The sequence below is a fragment of the Apium graveolens genome, chromosome 6 (genome assembly GCF_009905375.1).
Source record: "Apium graveolens cultivar Ventura chromosome 6, ASM990537v1, whole genome shotgun sequence".
Taxonomy (NCBI): Eukaryota; Viridiplantae; Streptophyta; class Magnoliopsida; order Apiales; family Apiaceae; genus Apium; species Apium graveolens.
The window spans coordinates 12106009-12130611 of record NC_133652.1 but is presented as its reverse complement, the minus strand read 5'-3'; the positions used below and the strand labels follow the sequence as shown (position 1 = coordinate 12130611).

The 24603-nt window shown below is 35.6% G+C and overlaps 5 protein-coding genes and 1 pseudogene across 12 annotated transcripts; 2 read left to right on the top strand and 4 right to left on the bottom strand.

Annotated features, from left to right (window-relative positions):
• Positions 1-668: 668 nt before the first annotated feature.
• On the bottom strand, positions 669-3577 carry LOC141666818 (uncharacterized). Its single transcript, XM_074473026.1, has 3 exons — positions 3501-3577; positions 1837-2360; positions 669-1695 (listed from the first exon to the last, which is right to left on the bottom strand). The coding sequence occupies exons 2-3, from the start codon at positions 2308-2310 to the stop codon at positions 1171-1173; spliced, it is 999 nt and encodes a 332-aa protein (XP_074329127.1). The 5' UTR covers positions 2311-2360; positions 3501-3577; the 3' UTR covers positions 669-1170.
• A 540-nt stretch (positions 3578-4117) lies between these two features.
• Positions 4118-8769, top strand: LOC141666819 (transmembrane emp24 domain-containing protein p24delta9-like). Of its 8 annotated transcripts, XR_012552367.1 has the most exons (8): positions 4118-4533; positions 5235-5434; positions 5944-6015; positions 6327-6491; positions 6744-6808; positions 6987-7143; positions 7676-7756; positions 8281-8766. XR_012552367.1 is itself a non-coding variant. In XM_074473027.1 (5 exons), exons 1-4 carry the CDS (start codon positions 4333-4335, stop codon positions 6799-6801), a joined length of 531 nt encoding a protein of 176 aa, XP_074329128.1. In that variant the 5' UTR covers positions 4119-4332; the 3' UTR covers positions 6802-6808; positions 6987-8767. The 8 variants fall into 8 exon arrangements, 2 of the variants coding, with proteins under 2 accessions (XP_074329128.1, XP_074329129.1); XR_012552368.1 differs by having other exon boundaries at positions 7421-8769; XR_012552366.1 differs by having other exon boundaries at positions 6987-7756; positions 8281-8768.
• Positions 6915-8391, top strand: LOC141664592 (uncharacterized). Its single transcript, XM_074470549.1, has 4 exons — positions 6915-6934; positions 6987-7143; positions 7676-7756; positions 8281-8391. Exons 1-4 carry the CDS (start codon positions 6915-6917, stop codon positions 8389-8391), a joined length of 369 nt encoding a protein of 122 aa, XP_074326650.1.
• An 826-nt stretch (positions 8770-9595) lies between the features above and the next one.
• On the bottom strand, positions 9596-11634 carry LOC141664591 (TATA box-binding protein-associated factor RNA polymerase I subunit B-like). The gene is made up of 4 exons (XM_074470548.1): positions 11443-11634; positions 11070-11226; positions 10802-10935; positions 9596-10048 (listed from the first exon to the last, which is right to left on the bottom strand). The coding sequence occupies exons 1-4, from the start codon at positions 11632-11634 to the stop codon at positions 9596-9598; spliced, it is 936 nt and encodes a 311-aa protein (XP_074326649.1).
• A 215-nt stretch (positions 11635-11849) lies between these two features.
• Positions 11850-13733, bottom strand: LOC141667728 (F-box/LRR-repeat protein At1g67190-like). Its single transcript, XM_074474333.1, has 2 exons — positions 13570-13733; positions 11850-13308 (listed from the first exon to the last, which is right to left on the bottom strand). Exon 2 carries the CDS (start codon positions 13291-13293, stop codon positions 11971-11973), a length of 1323 nt encoding a protein of 440 aa, XP_074330434.1. The 5' UTR covers positions 13294-13308; positions 13570-13733; the 3' UTR covers positions 11850-11970.
• Positions 13734-16372: 2639 nt separating this feature from the next.
• Positions 16373-16434, bottom strand: LOC141669826 (small nucleolar RNA snoR60; annotated as a pseudogene).
• Positions 16435-24603: the final 8169 nt, after the last annotated feature.

Here is a 24603-nt window from a genome sequence, read left to right as displayed (position 1 = left end):
GTTTCTGATAACGGCACTCAGTTTGTAGGAAAGCGATTTGAGGAGGCTCTGCTCGAATTAAAAGTCCAGCACATCAAAGCATCTGTAGCATACCCCCAAGCAAATGGACTAGCAGAGGTAACAAACAGAACCATCCTACAAGGCCTGAAGAAAAGAATTGAAGAAATACCCCGATGTTGGGTCGACGAACTTCCGAATGTATTGTGGTCGTATAGGACAACTCCCCGAAGTGCGACGGGCGAAACTCCCTTTCGACTTGCATATGGAGTCGACGCTGTCATACCTGTCGAGATAAGTCTCAGCTCACCACGGATCGACGTATTCGATCCCGCTTTATCTCTCGTCGGACTTCGCCTTCACAATGATCTGTTAGAAGAAACAAGGGAAGAAGCCCGAATGCGGATGGTAGCCCAACAAGAAAAAACTGCAAGGTACTTCAACAAAAAAGTCAAACCCAGAGACTTCAAGGTTAACGACCTTGTCTTAAGAGATTCCGCAGCGTCACAACCCACTGTCTCAGGAAAATTCAAACCAGCTTGGGAAGGCCCTTATCAGATCTCGAGACTTGTAAGCTCGGGGACCTATGAGCTTGCTCACCTCGACGGGAAACCCATCAAAAATACTTGGAATGGAATCCACCTCAAAAGGTTCTATCAGTAATTTAATCTCAGTTGTAACTTGTTATCTTGAGGCAGTAAAATGCCATTTCAAAAACAAACCCTCGATGTAATAGGGGTCGCCACGATGTTATGATGAACAAATTTATTTAACTTGGAAAAAGCACAGACTTTTTAATTCCTTCGCTCCTTACTTAATTAAAAATAATCATTCATTTCTAAACAAGTGTTTATACAACCACTTCACGTCGACGGTCTGGTCAATAAAATCTCTCTCATAATGTAAACACTCGACTACGAAGCTAACAAACGACTTAATGTTTCAAACTCGAGACAAATAGATAGCAAAACCAGCCAATACGTAACTGCTTACATCATAGAAATAAGCTTAAACAATAGATCGCATACCTTATACTTCTTACAAATCCAGGACCACAATGTTTAATACACTTCTCAAGTTCTGGGACCTCCATGATGTTGGTATCAATAAAGCTCTTAAACACTTAAAAAATGTTCAAATACGATTACAAAAATCGCAGGGCATACCCTGCCTTCACGCGTTACCACCCTTCGATGCCAGGTCACGAAGATAATCATCAAAGGCATGACCCTCGATGGCAAAACCAGCCTCTTCCACCCGTTGAAGGCATCGTCCATAACCGTCGCCCAGAGCGCCAGCGATATCTTCAACGGCTTTCTCTACCTCTGTCTTCAGATCCGCATTTTCTTGCACGATCAACTTGTAGGAAACTTCCATTCCTTCGACCTGTCGAAGCAAGCCTTGGCGCTTCCCTTTTTCCTCTTCAAGCTCCCTTTCCACCTCGAGCAGTCGACCCTCCAGCTCCTGTATCCTCCCACTCGACACCTGCTCCGTAGCCCCCATCTCAGCAACCTTTTTAGACAGTGCGGAATTCGCCTTAGTCAAATCAGCCACCCTGTGCTCGAGTTCCGCAAAACCCACCGCAATCTTCTTCTTTTCCCCCTTCAAGGCAGCAACTTCAGCCTCGAGCTTGGAACAAGCCTCACCATCAACATCAGCCTTGTAATCCTCCAGTATATGCATAAAATCGGAAAGAAACTGCAACAAAAAAAAAAAAAAAAAAAAAGGAAGAAGGGGGGGACATTAAAACAGGGTCGGCAACTACGACTACAAACGACCATGACCGAACATGAAAACAAAGAAACGTGCACATTAAAAAAGAGAAGGGAATGAACGTACCCTCCCAGCCCGGCTCTTACATCGATCAACAAGGTCCTCACGCTTCCTCCCATCATAAGCAACCAAGTCCTGAGGTAAGTTAAAGAGGTTAAGTGCCCTCAAGGGCACAGTTGACCCCCCCGTCCATCGCTCCGTGGGCTGGATCTCGACCCTCACCACCTCTTTCTTCGACCGAGGGTCGACGGTCTTCCCATAAACCCTTTCCCCGGCAGTAGCCACATCTTTGTTCACACCCTCGAACCCCCGGCCTCCAACAGCCACTTCATCGTCCTCCCTCCGAAACCGCTTTCGAGGGTTGCCCTCCACGCGGACAAGATCTGAAACAACCCTCTCATTATCTTCAATTACCTTGTTTCCCTGGTCATCAAGCAATTCAATTGAAACTGAATGAGGAACCCCCGACGGTCCAGCCCTGGCCGCATCAACAGGCTTCCTCGCAGCACGCTGCAATAACAACATCATTGCCTTGTCCATTCCTCCTCGAATCCCTCCGTCTAAAACTTTTTTAAGTGAGGCGCCTTCCACTACAAAGAAACAAACAAAACAATAAGTCAGCCTTCCTATATATAAACACTTACGAAATTTAAAATAAGCAAGAGCCGAAAATGACAAGTACAAAAACTAAATACGTAAGCAAAATAAGGGCAATAACAATTAATATATCCCCCTTACAGTCGTGCATCCCTAAAAATCCAGAGTCCTTCAAATCTAAGTGCGTATACCATGTCCTCGACCCATGAAACTCATCGAGGTAGGCAGTATCATGCTTCTCCATGTTATTTAAATAATCAATCGTGCCCCGACTAATTTTCCCGCAAGGCTTTACAAATTCCAAGTCAGGACCCCCGACGTACAACCATTGCGAGTGATAACCAGAATTCGATGACCTAACACTAACAATCTTCATCCGTCGATGTCGGGAGTCGAAATATACTTGACCACCATAGTACCGCACACCATAAATAGAGAAAAACAATTTCAAAGTCGGTGATCGACCCTTATCACAACACAGCGCCACGAAACCACTTAACTGAGCAACAGAATTTGGAGTCAGCTGCCCTAGACCACATCCGATAGCCTCATACATCGTCAGGAAGAACGGATGCATGGGCAAACGAAGACCAAACTGAAACATTATCATCGCAACCCCATGCATCCCGAACTCGGGCATCATCCAAACCCTCTCATCTGCTGTCGGCACTCGATACCGGTAGCCGTTAGACAAGTCGATGTACTTCTCCAACTTACTCACAGGGGGGTCGACAGTGATGTAATAACTAAGATAGTTTAAACTAGGTTTGCTCTCAAATTCGATCCTACCCAATCGAAGACTTTCCTCGACCGTTCTATTCCTAAGTTCCAGGGTACGAGGACTTAAAGGTGGGGAAGGCATAGGACCTGGAGGCACCTCCCTCAAAAACTCATCGCTTCCTAAGAAATCGAAAGATCCACACTGACCTAGGTCCGGGATCTCTAAATTATCCAAGTTCAAAACAGACTCCTCGTCACCCTCTTCTAACGGTCGCTTCCCGGGATCCCGGTTGGCGGCACTATGCGACGACGACGACGAAGGAAAGTCGGCCATTATAAACCGGTAAACTATAAACACGACCGACCCGCAGATAAAAAGGAAAAGCAATAAAGAGAGAGAGTAGACGACTTACAGTGCGAGCCCAGCACGCGCTGCAATCCTCTTTTAGATACCTGGAGAGGAAGCCGAAGAGGTTAGCCTGGAAACCTGCAAAAACAAAAAAAAATCTGGAAAAATAAATTCAAAAACACACATGAGCGGATATATACCTTCAAAAAAAAAAAAAAAAAAAAAAAAAAAAAAGCATTACGTTTAATTCCTTTCTTTTTTCGGACACACACATTTGACTCCTATCTCGAATTAACAGTTATTTCCTATTTTTCTTTTGCTTCGTTCATTCGTTTTTTCACTAATTTTTCCCTTCATTTCATTATCCCGTCCTGCCACTAACTTTATTCAGGTATCAAGACAAAAACCTCGGAATTCAAAGCGCAAAGGTGGAGAGCACGAAAACGCAAATCTAAAGATATCGCGCAAAGCAAGGGGGGGACTAATGTTGGACCAGGACAAGTCGGCCCAAAGGGATTATAGTTAGAATAATCACAATACATCATGTAAAGCCCAAGAAGGCCCAGATTGTAAGGATTGAGCCCATTTGGGACTTATTATAAATAAAGAACAACAACCCCATTTGAAGGGGTTGGCTAATTAAGCAAAGAAGATCATCTCCTAAAAATATAGACTAATAATAATATTATTGGTACATCACTTTGACTCTAACCTCCATCTTCCTCCCTCTTTGTAAACTTCACAAGTCTTTGACCCCCTACATCTCCTCTTCCTGTCTTCACAAATTCACACATATACTTACATATATACATACACACACAAAGCTTTCACCTTTGTAATTCCATCAAATTCAAACACCCTGTTGCTAAAATTCTTGATATTTGTTGCTACAATTCATGGGCTTATCACTTACAGAATCAGTTAGATTTGATCTTGAATCTGGCAACACTAAATGCATATCTGAAGACATTAAATCAAATTCAATGACTGTTGGAAGTTACAGAATTGTTAATCCTAATGAACCCCATCATTTTCATCCTTCTTCTACTGAACAGCCTCATCAGCCTTTGCCTGACTCTCATAAACTTACTGTCAGGGTACTTTTTCATCCTTTTTCACCCTCCTTTTTATCTTCCCTTTTTTGGGTTTTTGTTTTTGTGAATTTTTGTTTGGGATTTGTGTTCAAGATTGGATTTTTATGTGGATTGGGTGTTTTTTACCCAGCTTTTTAATCTTCCCTTTTTGGGTGTTTGTGTTTGTGGATTTTTATTTGGGATTTATATTCAAGATTGGATTTTTATGTGGACTGTGTGTTTTTTGTTATTAAATCAATAATTTTGTTTTTTTTTTTAAAAAAAAATCAAGAACTATAGCTGTGTAAATAGGTAATAGGTTTCATTTGATAAGATATTAATAAGCAAAGATTATTTAGGGTTATTTATGAGTTATGATTTTATCTTCCCTTTATTGGGTTTTTGTGTTTGTGAACTTTTGTTTGGGATTTATATTCAAGATTGGGGTTTTATGCAGATTGTGTGTTTTTTGTTATTAAATCACGAAAAATCAAGAATTTTAGCTGTGTAAATTGGTTTCATTTGATCAGATATTAACAATGAAGAAGCAAAGATTGTATAGGGGTATTCATGAATTATGGTTTTTTGATTGTATTTATTAAATCAAATAGCAGCAAAAATAGTTGTTTTTATTGGTTTTGCTATTCATCTAGGCAGCTAACGGATGGTTATGCGGAGTTTATGTTTGATTATTGTGTGGTTTAGGCAAGTGTTATTGAATGCAGGTGACGGCTACGTCTGGAAATAGCTATCACTACGCGGATCATGTGCAGAATGGTCAGTTTAGTTTTCAGGTAGTAGAAGCTGGAGACTACATGGCTTGCTTTTGGGCTGTTGATCAGACCCCTCCCGCATCATTGACTATTGATTTTGATTGGAAGTCAGGTGTGGCCACCAAGGACTGGTCTAATGTTGCCAAGAAAGGGTCTGTTGATGTAAGCCGTCTCTTATTGTTTGTTTAATTTCATTTTGGACGACTCTTATTTGGTTGTGAACTTGTGATCACTTGGAAGTATGGTACTGAAGGAGAAAAAATGATTGATTGTTAATTAATAAATGGATCAAAGTTATTGTTACCGTAAAAAGCTTAGAAGTGATTGGAACAGAGTTTTCATTTTGTAAATTATGGCACTTGCTAGTTGTAGCCGAATCTTCTGGAAATCATTAATTTGCTTCCTTTTGGAGAGATATTATCTATGTCATGTATATGTTTTTTGTTCTTTTCTCTCAACTTGTAGCAGTTTAATGTCACTTGTTTTAGTTTTAGCGAGTTTGAGATTATGCGTAGATACTGTCAAGCAGTGCACTATGAAACATTAATTAAATGTTATATTTTGAAGGACAAACTAGAACTTGTCCAAATAAACCCTGCATTGTGAACAATATAGCAGTACCTGATTTGAGATTTGTCCATGTTTGCTCATTTTTATGCAGTATGCTTACAGAAAGTGTGTTCAACACTGGTGCAATGAAAAAGGAGACATCAACTGTGAAATCTGCCATCAGGTACGTCTACTACTTATTATATGTATGGTTTATTTGCTATTTTTCTTTCTGATTTAGTAGAAGAACAGGACATGATGTATCACCCTGCATGTGCAGTATAATTTCCGAAATTGAATTTGACAGACAAACTGCTAATTTTTTGTTGTGATTGCATATTGTATAGTACTGTGGATGATCTATTTAAATACCCTGTACATTTTTTTTAAAACTTAGATCATTGGCATGTCCTTGGACAAAGTTTATGTACTGTGATCCTTACTTCCTCTGTTTTATGTTACTGAAGTTAAAACCACTGTTTTCAATTTGGACAGAAAACATAAAAGTTACTCAGTTATTACTCTTGTCTGCCAAATTGCCATGTTAATATGCCACAATATTCACCACCAATCTCTTGTGTGGCCCAATGTGTTTCTCCTCGTGTGTCCTTGCTTTGATAATTGATGCTACTATAATCCCTTCAGCAGACGAATTGAAAGGTGAAAGGTCAATTCGGATGGTTTGTATTTTGTTTGTATCTTATGTTTATCTACAAGGAATTTGTACCCAACAAAACTTGCTTTCTGTTTTTGATATAAAAATTAGATGTGAAAATTTGTGATTCCTTTCTGTCTATACGACTATAATGGCTGTTGCTGCCGCTTATTATTATATATGTACATTCTCCATGTGATTTCACTTTTGTGTCTTGTAATGATTTTTATTTTTTATGTTTTGGCATTGATATGCAGACTTACCAGCCTGATTAGACTGCTCCTTCTCGACCACGGCTTGAGGAAGCTACTATAGATATTGGGTAAGCTTAATGGTTGATTGTTTTGCTATATTACTATCCTTAAATTTGTGTTCATAAGGATTGCTGTCAGTTCAGAATATATATGTGGGTAATCGACCCCCTGGTAATGAGAAATAAGAGATTCGGGTTTACATGAATAATGGTAATAGACATTCTGTTTCCTTTGTATACATATCAGGGGAGGATGGCATATTTCTGGCACACCCTTGGATCTGCATGATCCTCGCATTTTGGCAATCACAGAAGCAGAGCGTCAAATGTTGGAGGCAGAGTATGATGAATATACATCAACAAATGCTAGCGGAGCTTCGTTTCTCCGTTCAGCTGCTCTAATTGTAAGCCCTTAAAGATTGAAAATCACAGAAGCTAGTGTAATGAGCATTTGGTACTAGTATACTAGTAGGTTTAGGTTGATTAGTTCTGCTTTTCACTACACAATTAGCTTTTTTAGAAAAAGTTAGTCGCCAAATAAGTCACTCCCTCGAATATAGGTTCACATAATAACTTTTCCCCAAATTTGTCCATTTCTCTCTCTAAGTGTTTGTTGTGATTTTTCAAGTGGGTTGCACTCCTATGGTTCTTTATTGTAGGTTTAACTGTTAAAATTTTCAGGGCATAGATGAGAAAATGTCAATTAGGTTGCACGGCAAAATAGTTTCTTAAAAAAAAGGTATTATTAAAAAATTTGGTGCAATTATACATTATTACATTGGACTTCAGTTTTGTCTTGTTAAAGCATTACTATCTGCAATCTCGCAAGAACGTCCATATTAAAAAAGCTTACCTGGGAGTATGGCCTTCGGCACGCCATGTCTTACCTTGATTTAATGGTCTTAAAATTTCACCTGGCATTGCTTTGATTGGCAGTTAATGGCTCTCTTGCTATTAAGGCATGCAGTTACTGTGACTGATGTAGATGAAGATGGTGATGCATCTAACTTCTTTACTGTAAGCAGCAGCTTACACTTTTTAGATTTAAGTTCCAGGATCTTGTATATCTACAATATTTAGTGCTTTTCGTTTTGACCCCATAAACTGTCTAGCTCCTATAATTAGAGCCCATATCATGACCCTGTACAATATATTTTCAACTTTTCCTGAATACACATGTTTTTAAATTCAAAATAGCAGAATGAACTCGATGGAAGTAAGTGTAATACAACATTATTATTCTACACAGTCAGTCTACCTATTTCAGCTGTTACAAGTTCACTGCAAATTAGTGCAGTGAGAAGAAACCGTTAAACACGTGCGGGTTTAGACATAAATGTAGGATGATTCAAATATTCAATTAGACAGCATTCTATTGCAACCTAAAAATTATGGTCAGACACAAATTACCTTTGAAATCTCTCCTAATCACACTCTTGATCCAAATGCCACGTCTCCATGTTATTTTCCCCCTTCTCATAAATTACGCACTATGTTTTAAAAATATGAGATTCATACAATAATGTTTTGGGTGAAAACAGGAGGCTGCAGCACTGGCAGCAACACACTTTGCCTTTATACTACAATCAAGAACCCCCAGGGGTCTACATATTACGCTAGCTTCAGCACCCACTGCCACCACACAGCAGTGAGAGCAGGGTACTTAATGTGCAATTAACTTCAGCAGTAGCTCTGGGCAGATGGTTGCGGAGCCTTTAGGTAGAAATGCACCTGTCGAATACAAAATATAATTATTTCCCGAGTTTCTGTCTATAGAAAAGGATAACACTTTTGGAGCATTTGTTGCATGGTGGAAGATGTTGATTCAAGATCTCTCTTTTTTCTCCATTAAGTGATTTTGTAAATTTTGAAAACTAATCACATGTATCTGTATTTTGTATGTTATGCTTGGTTCATAACTGAATTTTTTTTTCTTTTTTTTTTATGATCATGATTTTTACTGTATATCTTTTCCGTGGTTGATTTCTTTCTGTAAACTAGATAATGCCCTGCCTTGGAAAAATCTGTCTTTCAATTTTCAACCATAAGTTACTTGTCAAATCGAAAAATTTCCAATCACAATTTTTCCTTTGTTATTGGAACACAAGATTCCATTTGTTATATAAATGGACCCTGCAAGGCATATATTTAAATTTTTAACCCTCGATCTTTGTATAATATCATGCTTATACAATTTTCTTTTTGAAATTTTCTTAAATTCTTTAATATTTTAAAATAATTTTTTTTAATGTGTTTCCAAGAACACATATAAAGTACCAACTTCACCAATTAAAACAGTTTCTGAAAATCCATCTAAACAGTTTCGAAAGAAAAGAAAAGAAAATTAAATAATAAATTTACACCCCTTGTTCTAGAATGAAGTTTTTGGAAAGAAGATTAAAGAAAGCTAACAATCTGGGAAGAAATTCTCTTTATATTTGTGTCCAATTCTTTTTTTTTTTCCATTTTTGCGAAAATTGAGAAAAAATGAGAAAATTAATCATTTTCTATTATTTTCTTTTCTTTCCAAAGTTCGAGAACACAGTGATGCAAAGAGCCGAAGAGGGAAACTAGGGTGATTTAAATATTCAATTAGATAAATAATAAACCTAAAACATATATAATCATCAAAACATACATTTATATTTTTAAAATTCTCCATATAACACTATCCACAGAAAGAGACATGAGCCGAAGATATAGTGAAGCTATTGCAAAAAAGTTTACTGGAGATAATTCCAAACCCGGCATTTCAGACCCCCAACAAAAAATTTCTGCTAGAAACTAGAAGGTAGTACTGATTTCAAATGGGCTAAAATTCAAATCTGAGAACCCCACCAGAATTCTCAAATTGGCTCACAAATTTAAATCTGAGAATCCCATAACAGGATCATCAGTAGCATTTACTTCCACCCTGTCCGTAGCATTGACTTCCACCTCGTCGTCACAACAAAACTCACAAGTGTCTGTGGGAAGTTTTACATTCAGGCAACGATCAATATTCTTTTCTAACAAAGCCAATCTTCTTTCAAAACCCAGCATGCAAGCACCTAAATCTATTTGGGCAACTCTAGCACAAGCGCGAAGCAGAATATAATAATCAGCATGGGCGGCATAAGTATAAGCACCTTCATCTTTCTTCCTAGCATAGTGAAGGTATTTTGTATTATTGCATTTATCTCTTGGAGGAATGTAACAGAATCTGTTTTCCATGTTCGATTTCAAGCGATTCACTGCTTCCTCTCTGTCTGATTCATTACAAGAGTGTTTACTGGAGGAAGAATTTGGTCTTTCAGAGGAGGAACTGTCCTGGTTTAGGTATCCTTAGGATTTGTTACTATGAGACTCGCTACTTTGCTCTAGTGCATTGGAATTAACCTCAGTCATTCTTGATTTCTTGCTCGACATTGATGTGCCACTGCTATCTTCTCGTGCTCCTTTGTTATAACCACCATTATGTCAGGAGGACCTCTCTTCATGTTCAGGAGATGAACTCAAACCCTGCAAATAATAAACGAAAATGGAAAACGTCAAATTGGATAATAGGTTTGCATCTGATCTCATATATCATCTTTATACAAAACAAACTGGCCACTGCACATTAGTCCTCTATACTAATCTGTTAGGATTCTTCACATTATTAAGCTGTTTCAAGAAAAGGGAATTTTTTTAGGACAAAGACGATAAGTGACAAGAAGTTCTAGAAGTCCTATGTGAAAAATTTAAATAATTAACTGCACTAGTCCGTGCTCTTCCAAACCGGATAAAAAAGGTATGAACATTTCACACCGTGTCAGATGTTAATACTAATAAATTTTGACAATTACCTCGAAATACATTTTGTAAGCATATATTTGATATGAAATATATTGTAGAAATGTCATATATAAACACCGAGAAACATAGTTTGCAAGAAACTGAATAACACATCCACTGTACAACGGATTAAAAACTAAGTAAAAAGTGGCATGCCTTTCAATAGTTTGGCAGCACAAGTGGTGATAGCCAATAACTGTATGTTTATCTTGTTCATACCTATAACTTCATTAGATAGAAACTCACCCTTCGTCTCTGATATAAGCTCCAGAATTCCTCTATTATCTTAGTTTCTTCAATGTCCTCAAATGATGGTCCAACTCCCGCAAAAAATAACATCTTTATATTATTGAAATAAGTGGGCATGCCTTTCAAATACTCTACTCACACAAAAGTTACATTCGCTAGCAAATATATCAACGAGAAAACTATGGAACTGTGAAGAAAACAGAAATTGCACAGATAAGGAGAAAAAAATCTTAAAAGCCAAGTGCGCCATAATCTAAATAATTACCAAATGTGTCAAGAAGATCCTTATATTTGGTATCAAGAGTCAGTAGCAGCTCCTTAGCACCAAAATCAGGCGAAGTCATGACAACATCATTCAAGTTAGCATCAGAGTCCGAATCCAGCTCATTTTCTCCACAGGCAGTTGATAAAGAACTAGAAGTCTAGAACCAGAAAAATTTGCTTCACAGTTTCCAAAACCATGTAAATGTACAAAATTCTTATTGAAACAATTAGTATAGACATTACGCTTGCACGGCGGGAAGCCTCCCGTGCATTAGCTGATAACCGACACTCCGGAGGCACGCAGGAGGAAGAATCTTTTAGGCAGAAAGAGTCATGAGTTTGAGATATCATGAAGCTATTGCAAAAAAAATTACTGGAGGTAATTCCAAACCCAACATTTCAGCAATAATAGCGGCCGTTGACTCCAACTTCTGTGATGAAAGACCTTGGGTAGGTCTAAACATAAGACTCGAACTGATAGGGCATCCTTCAGGTGGAGGATCAATTTCTTTTTCAGTAACAGAAAACGCAGATGTCTGCAGGCAGAACAGCCTCCCGCAAGACATGGCAAGCCAAAAATATGCATATTATCATCTCTATAAGTTGCTTCACGAAAAATGTCTGCTTGAAGTGAAATGTCAGAAAGCAACATAATTTTAAAAATTCCTTCTTTCGCAGATATGAATAGCTAATTAGACAAAATAGAAATAGTAATGGATTAATGACAACCTTCCTCAACTTGCTTTGAGTAACCAAGGGTAGGTATATTTATCAGCAAAAATATCAAAACACCACTTTATTCTAATCATCATAAAATTAATAATCAAACTTCTGTATAACTATGTACCTCATTACAATAATAATTATCATAATTTATACCATACAGGCATCTTGAAAGAACTCTATATGTATCTAAACTGAACAGTCACATGCTCGTACTTAGTCATAAGCTTAGAAATACATGACATTCCGAAATCCAGCTGTTGGGCCTTTAAATTGGCCCTTTCTATGACGCTGCTGCTGCACTTTACGTGAGCCTCTAAAAACTCAAGCCCGCATATTACTAACTTTCTGAGCTTAGGACATCTTTTTAGCAGCTCCTCAAGCCACAAGGGGAAACAAGAGTTAATAAATAAACATTGTAGCTCCAGAACAACCACATTGCCAAAATGATATGAACCTCCCAAATTAGAATCGGTTGCATTCCAATGAAGAGATGACTCATCAGTTAAATCATACTTCAAGGCAAGATGGCTTAACAAAGGAAAGCAGGCTGAAATAGATTCCATGTTTAAAATCTTGCCAAAGCCAGGAAACCATAGCTTAAGTCTTGTCAGTCCTGCTGATCTTGCTATCATATGATGAAAATTTTCCCATATTATTTGATGATTGTTAACATTCACAACTTCAAGATTTTGGAAATTCTCGCCAATATCAAAATGACTCATAATTACGTATTCAATCTCGAGGAACCTCAATGTACCTTTGCCCAAAAGGTCAAAAGCTGTGAAACTACATTTTCTTACCTGCAACTTTTCCAGGTTATCAGCCTTCAATATAAAATTATCAAAACACACATATTGGAGAGAAGCTTCTTTTAAGGTAGACGTAGTAAATTCTATTGTCGTCGTTTCATGAGACATCACAAACTCCAAACTGTCAAGGTTAAATACCTCCATGTTTGGGCAGGCAGAGAGAAGAAGACTCAAATCCAGTGGTGACACAACAACATGACTCAAAGAAAGACATCTCAGACAAAGAAATATCCCGTACCCGCTAGTAATCGTGATAGTATTTCCAGCCAAGTCCAGCAACTCCATTTTAGAGACATCAAACTTGTCAAGAATATTGAAGTTGGGAGTGGTCCTTAGATTAAAATGAAGTTTGCGCAGGGTTTTACCGGTATAAATGAGCCAATCAATGACAAAAGCAGCAGAGATAGAAGAAACACCATCCATAGATATCGAAAGGCACTGTAATCCAGTGGTTTGAAAAATGGTATTAGAAATTAGAGTTTCGATTTCACTCCCTGAAAAACGGCCATAAACAGTGTGCTTGTTGTGATCATCGAAATTAAGTGTATGAAGGTAATTATAGAAAGCCTGTCGCCACTTGCGACACGTCACTGATGCAATGACTACATGGCGGGCATCCCCAATTAAAGAAAGAACATGTCCGATCACTTCAACAGGAATATGGTCCATGATAATCAAAACCACTAGCATACAATCTTCATACACCTAGTAAATTTCAAGCCAATCAGTAACGCCACATCATCAGTCAAAATTATATAAACCCTCTATGAATTATCAAACAACTAACCAAAGTAAAACTCAGACTTGCAAAACTATATTTTTTGTACAAGTCAGTATTATATTGTAACAATCAAGGCTAACTCAGTAATATATTGAGCTCCACAATAAAAACTAAAGGGCAAAGAAAAGGGCTGAGATCCACAATTGATGTACGAAAAAAAACATAATCAGGGGATAGAATATTACTAAATCTGCGCGGTGGATCACTTTCGCCCTCTCTCTGATTGCTTTGTGGGGATGTATATAAAAAAAGAGCAGAAGAGGATGGAGATTTATATGTCCTAGTATTCTTCTTTCACTTGTTTCAGGAATCTCTGTTCTAATTGTTCTAGGAACGATTACTACGATATCCGACCCGAGTTTGTAGTAGAGTGGCATTATTTCTCTTTATCGAGTTTTATTCATAATCCGATTCGCGAATAACCAATCAGAAATTCAAAATTTTAGATTTATTGAATCCGATATTTTGGATTTGAATTTGGATATGGATTTAATTTTTAAACCCGAAAATTATTGGATTTGGATATTAAGTATATCGATCCGAAATCCGTAACTCGATCCGAACCCGAAATTCGAAAAAAACCCGAATTAATATATATATATATATATATTAATTATATCTATAATATTTGAATTTTATATATTATACATTATAATATAATATATATATTATAATATACATTACACGTATTATTATATAATTTTTAAAACATATATTTTATATTTATGTTAAAAATTAACTAATTATAAAGTTTAATGAAATATAATTATTCAATTATTTAAACGGGTGATAAGGTTTATAAGGTTAACAAAACATCTTTTAGTAACAAATCTCAAAAAACGGGTATTAGTTGAGTTGATTTTTTAAAAATTAGTTATACATATAATAGCACAATTAATGATGTGGTTGAGTGATTGAATATGAAACGTTAAAACTCTTTTTCTACGAGTCGCGTGTTCAATCCCAAACACCTGCAATATCAATAATTATACAAATTTTCAGATTTCGGGTTCGGGTCCGGGTTCGGGTTTCGGATTTTGGGTTCTGGTATCAATATTCAATTCAAAAAAAATTCGGGTTTCGGGTATACGCGAATCCGATCCGAAATCTAATGGATCGGGTTTGAGTATTCATTTTCGAGTATTATTCGGGTTAGGGTCAGATTCAGGTATGGATAAAATTTTCGGGTTTTGATATGGATTTTGCAATATCCGACCCGATTGTTATCCCTATGTGACGGAATGAATTCATTTCATTTGAAATATAGTTTATAAGTTAAATTTTTATTCTAAAATTATGTAAATATACATTATATGGGTCTCGATCAATTCATAACTAATCCGTAAAATGTAGCATTAAAACCAGCAATATAAGACAAATTTTATTGAACTCGTAAATTTTATATAGACTCTCGGAAACTAGAAATTAGAGTTTCGATTTCAGTCCCTGAAAAACGGCCATAAACAGTGTGCTCATTACGATCATCGAATTTAAGTGTCTGGAGGTAACTATAGAAAGCCTGTCGCCACTTGCGACAAGTCATCAACGCAATGACTACATGGTCGACATCCCCGATAAAGGAAAGAACAAGTCTGATCACTTCAACAAGAATATGGTCCATGATAATCAAAAACACTAGCATACAATCTTTATGCACCTAGTGAATTTCAACCAAATTAAAATTTTATATATCATGCCAAAAATTATACATGTGTACTAGTATTCTTCTTTCACTTATTTTAAAAATCCTTGTTCAAATTATTTTTAGGAACAATAGTTACAATACCCGACCAATTTATTCATGATTAACCCCCACTTCAAAATACAAATCTAGTTTGGTTGGGAAGAGTTTGGAATAGAGGGTTGAAGCATTATTCCTCTTATCGAGTTGTATTCTCTGACGGAATAATTTCGTTTAATTTGAAATATAGTTTATAAGTTAAATTTTTATTCTCAAATTATGTAACTATAAATTATATGGGTCTCGATCAAATCATAACTAATCCTTAAAATGTAGCATTAGAACCAGCAATATAAGACGAATTTTATTGCACTCGTAAATTTTAAATAGACTCTCGGAAACTAGAAATTAGACATTATGCCATAAGTGGGCTATTGTAATGCCTAAATGGTGTTACAATATGCCCCAAAAGCGTTACAATAGGTCTATTGTAACACCATGGGGGTCACGTATACGAGCATTACAATAGACACCCTAATGTAACACTTCACTGATTTATTGTAACAGAGAGGAAAATGTTACAATAGGCACCTACTGTAACACTAAAAGGCCCAAATGTAACACAAAATGAGTGATACAATAGCTTGATCAATATTGCATAAGTGGGACCCACAAGATTGGATCCCACAACCTATTGTAATAGTCTGTTTTATCTATTGTAACACCAATTTTTTATAATTAAGCAACACTACCATATGTAATATAACACTATATGTAAACATTTATTACACTAGAATAGTCAAATGTAACAATCCCATATACAATTAATAAAATATCAAATTTGCATACACGAGTCTCAATTTTTCGAACTAAACTATTAAGTAACAGTCTCAATCTCCAAACCATACCACTACATAAGAGTCTCATCTCCAACTCCAACAACTACAACATAAAATCAAAGCTATCCTTGGATAGGAAAAAACTACTCGTCGACTATCCTTTGATATGAAATTATACAAAATAACCAGGCAGGGAAGCACTTTTTACCCTTCTACACTTTCCTGATTTGAATACAAAATAACTAACAGAGAGCTACTTGTTCTCCCTCATTCACCATTCGTTGCTCCTGTACACAAGTCACACCAAATTGCATAAAAATTAATACAAAATGCATTTTGTACTTAGACAGGGGAAATGAGGATTTTGCAATAGATGATAGCTACGTGAATTATATTAAAATATACTAAAAGAAAAACAAGTAAGAATCACTCACAAAACTTATTTAATTTGGAAGAGGCTACCTACTTGGCAAGTACTTCCTCCAACAGTATATCATGAATGGGAATCCGAGTAAGCTCATCATCTGCTATTTCAAACAACCATACAAGCTTAAACAAATAAACAAAAATATTATTTAAATATCTGATTGTTGAGCCGGATTTAAGCTCAAAATCAAAACTACAACTAACCATCTACTCAAAATCTTGTAGTTTTTAATTCACAAAAAATATCTGAAATACCTAAGAAAGTTTAACAAAGCAGTATAGGATATAATCTAATAAATTGGTAAAGCTGGTGATTGACACGCTATACCAAAATGATTTAGTTAAAACACTAAACTGAGTCATCGAACTAAACAAAGGAACAAGAATCTAATCACAGCCAGAAGAAGTATACCTGATCAGGCTGAGCAACATCTGAAAATATAACATCTACCATTCCAACAAGCATACGATACTTGGTTGGATGTCTAGCATCCTCAATAATAGGTATAACATTAGTACGTTTCTTTTCCATATTAACAAAATCTCTACCACTCATATGAGAAAACTCGACAGCATACACTACTCCAGACTACAAAAGAGTAGGACTAAAAATTTAAGTACTAATCTGTAAATTCTATTCTATAAAGAGAACAAAACAATAACTATTATTGAAAGGACTGCTTACAGGGCCAACGAGATCATACATTATATTCCAGAGTATATGAATAAGTACGCTGCAACGATGATACATTCTATGCCTTAGACTTATTTGTGAATGTAGCAAAAGATCAGAATACATAATTTACTTGTTTTATCTCCTTCCCAGTTAAGTAACAAGCATATTCTTAAAATGGTCCAGCTTTTCTTTCCTAGGACTTTATTTTGTATATGAGGATATGGTGAAATTCACATTTAGTTGCCATGTGCAAATCAGATGAAAAAATGACAAGAACAAAAGACAGAGAAGAAACCAGGAAAGGTTTCTTCATCCCAGCAACTTCTATGCACTTTCAAGACTTTGCATAACTAATATATCAAATCCAAGAAGAAGTAATAGATTCAGCTACCATCGTCCTCACCAAAGAATGATTTACAGAAGAGTGTTTAAATAGATGAATAATTAGAGAACAGGTGCATCAAATTATCGAGATTTTCAGGTAAAACTTCCTCCCAAACAAGAAGCAAGGCCGCTTCATTCCGTTCCATATGCAAGGTCTAGGCAATACCTTCATCTACATACAGAAACAGAAGTACCATAATATTTACATGAACTACAATAGGTTAATAATTAATAACTAATAATGTTATTAGATCAAAAAGGAAGTTTGGTGCACCTTTGCATCACTTGTAATATGTACACTGATTTCAATTGACTACAACATTGAACAAGTCATTGCACAAAATGTGTTATAGCAGCAACAATGTAAATACGCATAATTATTATCAGTAAAGGCTAAATGTACAGAGACATACTGTCAAGGTCTTTAGAAGCTCAAATATAACATCTTGAGGCCTAAATGATCTTGGGTGCCACTTCATTTCAGACCAATCGACAAATGTTACCGACCAACCCGTAAATCCATTAGGATCAAACATCTGAAAGTAAAATAAGATTTTTTGGTAGCTAATAACATCTTCATTTGAAGAAAGCACATGTAGTTTCAGAACAAACCTTAAAAAAGGTTGGCAAATAATGTTCATCTGAATAACAATTACGCCCTCCATACCTGGCTGGTGATCCAATATCTCAATTCTTTTACTTCTTCAGTAATTAACTCGGCAACTCTGTTCTTCTGTAACTTTCTCATCAGAAAACCCCTCTTCATAGAAGTATAGGGTTACCACCTTATCCTCAAGAGTGTGAATAGGTACCTGTCACAGTAGATGGACTAGACAATTATTCACATTCACAAGGATGTGCATATTATTCAACAGTAGAATTAAAATTTAAAACCTTAATCAGTAAAAATGATTTTATTATTGCAACATTATTCCATTTCCAGCAGATGTATAAATCATACCCGATCTCCGTTATTTGAGATGAGGTAATCACGTTTTGAGGAGGCCAAGAGCGTATGCAAGTAGGGTTGTCTAAATCACAGAAAAAAATAAGTCATCTCCCACTAGGTAGTTACTACAATACTGAGCAGTACTAATTTATAGTTATAGGATTCTTAGCACTCTGAGATGTGATGTTGAATTAACTGGCTGGAAGTACTGTATCGTTGTAAGATGCAACCTGCTTCCCCGGGACGTTAGCCATTATTTATTCATTCACCAAGCACTTAAAGATGTAATAAAAAGTGGGTTAAAAATTAAGAAAAAAGGGAGTGCAAACTATTTAATCTTTGTGAGAGGACCAGTTGGTGGAATACTTCAGTAGATGTTTTGGAGGAAAAGGGTAAATGTTTCATAAGAAGGCTAAGTTTTTGTTTGCAGGACGAGAACACTCCCATGGCCAATTAAGAAACTAAAATCTAAAGGAGAAACTCAAAATAGAATTGTAATAAAGCACTGTAATATAATTGACCGCAGCTCTTGGGAAGCCAACCCTGGCATACTCGTGAAGATGCCTCTTTAGAGATCCCAGCGGAACAGAATGGGGAATGAACACATTTTTGGTTTATGACATATTTTCATTACAATGCCTATGTTATGAGAAGTACAAATCAGTCTAAATACCTAATTAGTACCCTAATTACTCAAACATTCAACTCAAATATCGTAATTAGTCAAAGACAAATTAATTATTAATCTAAGCAGAGAGAAGAAGATGCTAAGAAGTTCAAAAACCTAAATATTATCTCCAAATCAAACAAAAAACTAAAATTGAGAAATCTAACTAGAATGAAAAAAGAAGAGCTTATAATCGTTGTTGTAGTCAGTACAAGAGAGAGATGAAGAGAGAGAGAGAGTACCTTCCGGGAATAAGTGAAGCCGGGAGAGGAGGCTGAGAGTCTGAGATTGTGAATGTTGAGATTGTGAGAGATTTGTCCAAGAAGTCTGAGAATGTGTTTTCATTTGGGGGGGGGGGAAATACCGCCCAAATATTTCACCTAGTAAATAGTGCATATTTTTTATTATTATTTTTTTATTTTTAATTATTTAATAATTACTGATTAAATAGGAAAATAAAAAAAATCTTTGAATTTATGTATAAGAAATTCTAAATTTAAATCATATTATATGTTATATTGATCATTCACTAGTAAATAAGAATATAATTTAATATTAATTTATGAAAATATTTCTATTTTAATATTTTAAAATTTTAAAAAATATCTAATGTAACACCAGTTGTTGGTGTTACATGTTGTGCAACACCGGAAATTCTCGGCAACACTAGCTTTATAGCTATTATAACACTGCAAGAGAGGTGTTACAATAGGCCACAAATCTCTTACCTAATGTAACGCTCCTTATAACACCTGCATTACAGTAACCCACTTATGGCGTAGTGAGAGTTTCGATTTCACTCCCTGAAAAACGGCCATAAACAGTTTGCTCATTGTAATCATCAAATTTAAGTGTATGGAGGTAACTATAGAAAGCTTGTCGCCACTTGCGACAAGTCATCGAAGCAATGACTACATGGTGGGCATCCCTGATAAAAGAAAGAACATGTCTGATCAATTCAACAGGAATATGGTCCATGATAATCAAAAACACTAGCATACAATCTTCACGCACCTAGTGAATTTTAACCAAATTAAAACTTTAAATATCAAGCCAAAAGTTATACATGTGTACTAATATTATTCTTTCAATTATTTTAGGAATCTTTGTTCTAATAGTTTTAGGAACAATAGTTACAATACCCGACCCAAACTATTCATGAATAACCCCCATCTCAAAATACAAAACTAGTTTGGTTGTGAAGAGTTTGGAATATAGGGTTGACTGGTTGAGGCAATATTCCTCTTATAAATTTGAAATATAATTTATAAATATAATTTTTATTCTAAAATTATGTAACTATAAATTATATGGGTCTCGATCAATTCATAACTAATTCTTAAAATGTAGCATTAGAACTAGCAATATAAGACGAATTTTATTGAACTTGTAAAATTTAAATTGACTTTCGGAAACTAGAAATTAGAGTTTCGATTTCACTCCCTGAAAAACGGCTATTGTAATAACCCCAATTTTTGAGAAAATTTGAAACCCTTATGAATAGTGTTTTTGCTGAACGAGAAAACTTTTCATGCCACACTATGTAGGGGTTCTGTTATGGATATTCTGGGATATTATTAGTACTCTATGAAGTATATAAGTGTATGTAAAGATCGTCAGAATCCAATTCCGAACACTTTGGTTTTTCCCGGAAATCCACAAGATACGGAGAGAATTGAGTATGAGGTAACAGGATAAAAAGGATTTAAATTAAAGGATTATAATAGAGGATCATAAAAAGGAATATAATGTATTGAGAAAGGTTAAGGGAACCTAAGTAATAAGATCCCGGGTATGATCCTTCAAACGATAAACGAGAACGAAAGTTAAGCGAACCGTATAGCAGATCAGCGGTCATTAGGCAAACGATTAGGAAGTTAATCAAAGGGATTAATGGGAATGATGTCATCCAACCAATAGAAAGAAGACAAGGAAGGAAGGATGGCATCATGTGGATGAGATAAGCATGGCATGGGAAGGAGGAGGTGTGGTGGCTTTGTAACCACACAAATCCAAGGGCAAGAAGGTAAATTACTAAATCAAAAACAAAAACCAAATCAACCAACCAAAAAAATCAAAACAAGGAAAAACACAAAATTCTCTCTTCTTCTTTCTCCATGGAAGCTCACGGGTCCTTTTCTTAATTTTTGAAGATCCAAGCTCCTCCACTTACTATTTAGCAAGGTAATTATCCTAGCTTCTCCTAGTTAAGTTACATACTTCCTATAAGTTTAAGCTTCTAAATCCAAGCCAATCTTTTTCTATAAATCATCAAAGAAGATGGTGAATAGTGTTTTCAAGAGCTAAAATTTGTGTTCTTGAAGTTTTGTTTAGATTAAGCTTGGATAAGGGCTTTAAAGATGATTCCAAGCCATCCCCTTGATTCTCCACTCTCCAAGGAAGGTATAATCTCTTAACCAAGCTTTGTTATTGAAAGTTAAGAGCATAAAATGAGTATTAGAGTTCATGAGAGGCTTGATGATTGTGTATGTAGAGATTAATGGGTTTTGGGTTGTTTTTGAAGTTGTAAATCTTGGTTGTTGATTAATGAACTTAAGTGTAGTTTAAATTCATGATAAAGAATAGTATAAATGGTTAATGTGGATTTGTTGGGATTGTTATGATGTGATAAGGATGGATGTTTGTTGTATGATGGATTTGAGGTTGGATTTGGGGTTGATTTGGAATGGGTTTGAATGGTTTAAAAATATTGGAAATCGCGTAAACATAGCCGTCGTAACGTCCGATTTTCTTTGGACTGTTTTTGTGCATAGCATTAGGACCCGAGAACCCCCTGCTAGATTGTGACCACTGCCATGTTTAGATAGCTCATGTTACGAGCTTCGTTTTGATATGTAGTTCGTTCGATTCCGATTTACGGTTTAGGAGAAACGACCGTTTCAAGTAACGGCGTTTCGCGAACGAAATTTTTTCCCTCGCCTTACTTTGAAATGTAGGTTAAAGACCAAAAAGGGTTATTTAATGCATGAAGCATTTATGGTAAGTGTTTTAGGCAGTTGGTAAGTCACTCGCGAAGGAATCACTTTAAAACTCGTAAAGGTTAAATTATTAAAAATGGTGGAGCCGAGGGTACCCGAGTGACTTAAGCGAATCAGTGAGCGCAAAACAAGCGTTAGAGTCTAAGTTAGTTAAAGTATAGAATTACAAGTGATTTTGGTTTAATTCCAACTTACTTGTTGTTTATAGGTTACCAGACTCGTCCCGAGCCATTCGTAACCCCCAGTCGCTCAGGCAAGTATTCTACCCGTTATACTGTTGTTGTGATGTAAACATTTGTATATGCATGATCTTGCGATAAATGCATATTGGTTATTTAGCAAATTCTTGCGATATATTGTAGCATGTGATATGGTATATATGCATGCCTATTTCATATTCTTGAAATATATATCTGTTGGTTCAGTTGATAATACCTATGCTAGAGGATAGCGGTATCTTGCATATACCCTTAGTATAGGGACCCAAAGGTGAAAATATTTTCTAAAACCGGGAGTCGAGGATCCCGAGTAGATTTTGTATATATATGGATATGGATATATATATATATATTTATATATATATGGTTATAGTTTTCCAAACTATTAATCGAATAAGGTTTATTCGATAACTTTAAACTTTATTATTTATTGAATATTATTTGAATATTCATTCGAGGACTTATGACTCTTTTATATTATTTATTGAATATTATTTGAATATTCATTTGAGGGCTTATGACTCTTTTATATTATTTATTGAATATTATTTGAATATTCATTCGAAGGCTTATGACTCAGTTTATATTATTTAATGAATATTATTTGAATATTCATTTGAGGATCTATGACTCCGATTATTTGCTGAAATATATTCTTTATTTCATTAGAGAATAAACTGTTAATAATCAAACTTATTTTCGATTATTCAATTAAAGATAATACTTTCATATAAGTATATCTTTGGTTATTTAATACTCGTTTCAAGTATAAGTTTTAATACTTCTACTTCTATTATTGTTATAAAGATTATTCTTTATGGGAATATTATTTAATTAATAATATTCAGATATTTTCTAATATTCTGGGGACTGATTTACTTCATTAAATCAGCCTTACTCCAAACACTCTTTAAAGTGTTTTCGAGTCTTCAAAATGATTTTTAAAAGTCAGAGTGGATCCCAAAACTCATTTTTTTATATTTAAGATCTTCCTTTTTAAGGGGATTTAAATACTCGCTCAAAACCTGGGGAATCCGGCTCTGTGGTGTATTTTATATTCGCAACAAGGTTGCAGATTTGGTAAATGAATTGATTACTTGCCCAACGTTCGGGAAGTAAGCCCCTCTCATTGAGTCGGCATAAGCGACAGGCCGAGGTACGGTCTATTTTTGTGTAAGTGGCTCAGTGGGAGTCCATCAAATACATAAGTGGCTGAGTGGCAGTCCAGCATAGGTCTTAATTATGACCAGGGTGATGACCAGTGGGGAATTCGTCCATCTACTAGTAGAAAAGGTTACTTATTGGTATCTTTGCCTGATCAGCGAGATATCGGGTTTATGCCAAAATTCTTTTCCTTTCCAAAATTCATTGGATGTTTCAAACTCTGTTCATACTTTACATAACAGAGGTTCCAGGAAATGTTTAAGAGATATATATATGTGGATATATATATATCGGGACTAAATAAAGTATCTCGTAACTTTATTTCATTCAATAATATTTCAAAGATTGAATCTATTCAAATCTTGTCTTGTAGTCTCATCTATGTGATGAACTTTTGAAACTGATTATAACTTGAATGGTGGTAGTTCAAGTAGTATTGGGAAAGATATAAGTATATTGGGGTATTTGGTAACCTCATCTTTTAAACTTATATCTAATTAATGATTATCTTATGCATGACAAAGATTTTCAGAAAAACGTTGAGACAAGGTTAGATATATGAGATCACCTTGCAACGATATTTTTTATATACAGTTATACACTGGGACTTTGTGTATATTATGCATGGAAGAGGACTTCCAATATTTTGAAAAGTATATATGTATATATACTGAATATTTTGCGACTTCATCGCATTAAGATATCAAACTTGGTTCATTTCTTTTGACCAAGACTTTCATGAGTACTATGAGAAGGCTCATATACTAGTAAGTATATACTAGTAATTATCTTACACACGATAAAAGATTCTAGTAAGTATCCATTTAGATACTTATATTATTGTTATCACTATATATTATCTTGCGAGCTGTAAGGCTCACTCTTGCTTTATTTCTTCATCACACAACAACAGTTAGGAAAGATGGCCAGACTCCAGCAGACCCAGCGCAAGCGCGTGGGAAGCGTCCCACGTCTTCCCGATGATGTTGTGGCTGCTATAGCTGCAGAGGTAGATCTATTGGTAGATCAGGCATTCTATTTTTGAGAATCAATTATGTATAATTATAACTTGTGGCAGATAATGGCAATTAACTGTAAATTTATCAAGTAATCATTTTGGGTTGTAATAATTTTAAATTGAGGATTCAAAGACTTGTACTTATTTCAATTTCATCTCTGAGACTATAACGGGTTGTGGTGTGTGTTAGTGTGGGGT

Coding starts and splice junctions, on each gene's coding strand:
- LOC141666818 (XM_074473026.1), bottom strand. CDS start 2,310: ATGGACAAGGCAATGATGTTGTTATTGCAGCGTGCTGCGAGGAAGCCT. Junction 1,696..1,836: donor GTAAGAGCCGGGCTGGGAGG/GTACGTTCATTC, acceptor TTTTTGTTGCAG/TTTCTTTCCGATTTTATGCA.
- LOC141666819 (XM_074473027.1), top strand. CDS start 4,333: ATGGGCTTATCACTTACAGAATCAGTTAGATTTGATCTTGAATCTGGC. Junction 4,534..5,234: donor CTCATAAACTTACTGTCAGG/GTACTTTTTCAT, acceptor TATTGAATGCAG/GTGACGGCTACGTCTGGAAA. Junction 6,016..6,743: donor ACTGTGAAATCTGCCATCAG/GTACGTCTACTA, acceptor ATTGATATGCAG/ACTTACCAGCCTGATTAGAC.
- LOC141664592 (XM_074470549.1), top strand. CDS start 6,915: ATGAGAAATAAGAGATTCGG. Junction 7,144..7,675: donor TCCGTTCAGCTGCTCTAATT/GTAAGCCCTTAA, acceptor TTTGATTGGCAG/TTAATGGCTCTCTTGCTATT. Junction 7,757..8,280: donor ATGCATCTAACTTCTTTACT/GTAAGCAGCAGC, acceptor GGGTGAAAACAG/GAGGCTGCAGCACTGGCAGC.
- LOC141664591 (XM_074470548.1), bottom strand. CDS start 11,634: ATGTCTTGCGGGAGGCTGTTCTGCCTGCAGACATCTGCGTTTTCTGTT. Junction 11,227..11,442: donor TGGGTTTGGAATTACCTCCA/GTAATTTTTTTT, acceptor TTCTGGTTCTAG/ACTTCTAGTTCTTTATCAAC. Junction 10,936..11,069: donor GGATCTTCTTGACACATTTG/GTAATTATTTAG, acceptor TTGTGTGAGTAG/AGTATTTGAAAGGCATGCCC.
- LOC141667728 (XM_074474333.1), bottom strand. CDS start 13,293: ATGCTAGTGGTTTTGATTATCATGGACCATATTCCTGTTGAAGTGATC.